This window comes from Penaeus chinensis, chromosome 37 (assembly GCF_019202785.1).
Source record: "Penaeus chinensis breed Huanghai No. 1 chromosome 37, ASM1920278v2, whole genome shotgun sequence".
Lineage (NCBI taxonomy): Eukaryota > Metazoa > Arthropoda > Malacostraca > Decapoda > Penaeidae > Penaeus > Penaeus chinensis.
In genome coordinates this window covers 25144469-25146968 of record NC_061855.1, presented here as the reverse complement: position 1 = coordinate 25146968, position 2500 = coordinate 25144469, and the positions used below count along the sequence as shown (strand labels likewise).

The 2500-nt window shown below is 38.2% G+C and overlaps 1 protein-coding gene across 2 annotated transcripts in view; it reads right to left on the bottom strand.

The window, feature by feature from the left end:
• LOC125045235 (helix-loop-helix protein 11-like) overlaps window positions 1–973 on the bottom strand; it is a 32028-nt gene extending 31055 nt beyond the window's left edge. Inside the window, exon 1 of one of the 2 annotated variants that reach the window (XM_047642391.1) lies at window positions 766–973. In XM_047642391.1, coding sequence (XP_047498347.1) covers window positions 766–851 — 86 coding nt within the window. In that variant the 5' untranslated portion in view covers window positions 852–973. Of the gene's footprint in view, window positions 1–297; window positions 714–765 lie in introns of those variants that run through there. The other variant, XM_047642392.1, reaches the window with a different exon arrangement.
• Window positions 974–2500: the final 1527 nt, after the last annotated feature.

The window sequence follows — 2500 nt, the reverse complement described above, 5'->3', positions numbered from 1 at the left end:
CGTCACGCGCGGTTATTCTCATCAATAATTCTGTCACTACTTTCGTTAAACTTCAAAGTTCAAAATTTACATCTTGCCCGTGTGTCCACTTCCGTCGCCCATGTACATTCAACCCTCATAACTCTTGGGCTGACGTGGCTTGGATTCACCGCCCACGCGCGCCTACTTCCGCTTTTCCACGCCCATTTCCTTGTGTCCTGAAAAATATCCCAACACGCAAACACTAAAACGGTGAATCAATTCTGCGTATTATAACTCTCAAACTTAGATATAAAGTGCTGGCATAACATCACACACCGGCGTTCGGCAGAAATGCTGTGGTGGGGAGACGCGGCCCCGCCCTGCGTGTGCGCGGCGCCATGTGACGAACATCAGCTGATCACGTCAATATCAGCTGTCCCGAGAAAACAAACCCCACTTCAAAACTTTCGATGCATGCAAGTCACCACCCGTGTTGCAAGTAGGCGTAGTAGGATGCCACGAATGTTTGCCGTCCTGGTAAGGCTGGCGGGGGCGCGTCCCTGTCCGTTAAGGCCAGAAATGAGGCGGCGGCCATATGGCAGTGTCAGCTGATCGGCGCCCGGCATGGCGTCGCGATCAGCTGATGATATACAGGGGCGAAACAAGCTATCTACAGCGTCAAATCCTCAATTTCAGTCGTGACAATCATCCAGGACGATTAAATCCTGTTTCCTGCACCAAACCAGCGACTGAAATTGACACAATTACGGCTATATTTCAAACGTGACAGTTGGGCGGCCATACCTGCAGAGTGAACCAATGGCTTCCTCGTCTTCAATCGCGATATCGTCTATTCGACGCTTCTCGCCTACTCTAGGAAACATTGTCATCCTCGAGTAACACTTCTATGATCACTTGAGACGTATATTACACCCGTACACTTCCAAACACTAACAAAAACACGCAAGAAAGCACGAGTAAAGGCAACACTCGTCCGCGTTCGAGCGCTTTAGACTCTTGTTTGGCGGGAAACTGATGAGTACTCGTATTCCTCCGCCAAGGCTGGGCGGCGCGGGACAATTTAAACTATTTTATTTACGTATGTTTTTAACTTAAGCTCTCATTTCCATGATATAACAAATAATTTACATTTGAATCAGGGCATGATCATATATCGGCCAACCAATCTTCCTAAGAAATCTCAGAGTAAAACACGAGGGACTAGTTTCTAGCGCGTGGAATGCAGACGCCGCCTGGCCGAGCAGCAATGCGCGCGAACGACACAAACGCGCGGCAGATGTGCTAAATTTACAGGCCCGCGTCGCATGGCTCTGCAAATAAAGAGGCGAGATCCATGGCCATTATGGCAGCACCATGAGACATTTGTAGCATTGGTCGGTCTCATCACCATAGTCAATACAAAAGAATAGAGTAATTTTTATTGTACATCGAAAATAGCGGAGTCTGAGAGTAAGGTGTGGTGGTGGTTTAGCCTATGAGGCGGCGGCGTGGGCTGGACGCGTTCAGTCCTCGCCACCACGAGGCGCTCGAATCGCTCGCTTGAAGAATTATATTCTTGCCTTCTCTCTCCTTTTGAATATCGGATTTGTGTTATAAAACACCTAAAAGAGAGAAATAATCACATGGTTAGTTATTCAGTAGCTAATATATTATGCTATTATTTGTTAATAATCCATTTACTCGGCTATTCTTTAATTTAAATAAACCCATTACGGGATCAAGCCCTTTATTCCTCTATAATGTAGGATTATGTCGCTCTCTGGGTTATCCACTTTATGTCAGTCAATATACATACAAACATAGATACATATGTATATATTTATATATATACATATATGTATATATGTATGTAATACATACCCCCCCCCCCACATATATTTGTATATAATATATATCTATTTTTTATATACGTATGCATATATATATATTTATTTATTCATTTATTTATATACGTATGCACACACACACACACACACACACACACATATATATATATATACATATATATGTATATATGTATATATATATAGATGTTTGTCTCTTTGTGTATGTATATATCTATATCTATCGATTTATCTATCTATCTATATATATATATATATGTATATATATATATGTATATATATACTTACACACACTATGTCTATATATGTATTATATATATATATATATATATATATATATATATATATATATATATATGGGGGTGTATGTAAGTATGTGCATATATAATATGTATGTATAAATATATGTACATAAATATATATATATATATATATATGTATGTACATATATAATATATATATACATATATATAAAGATAGATAGATAGATATAGATATATATACATATATATACATATGTATACATATATATACATATGTATACATATATATACATATGTATACATATATATATACATGTATATATGTTTGTGTATGTATTTATATACATATTTACACATATACACGTATATACATACATACATGTGCTTATTTATATATATATATATATATAA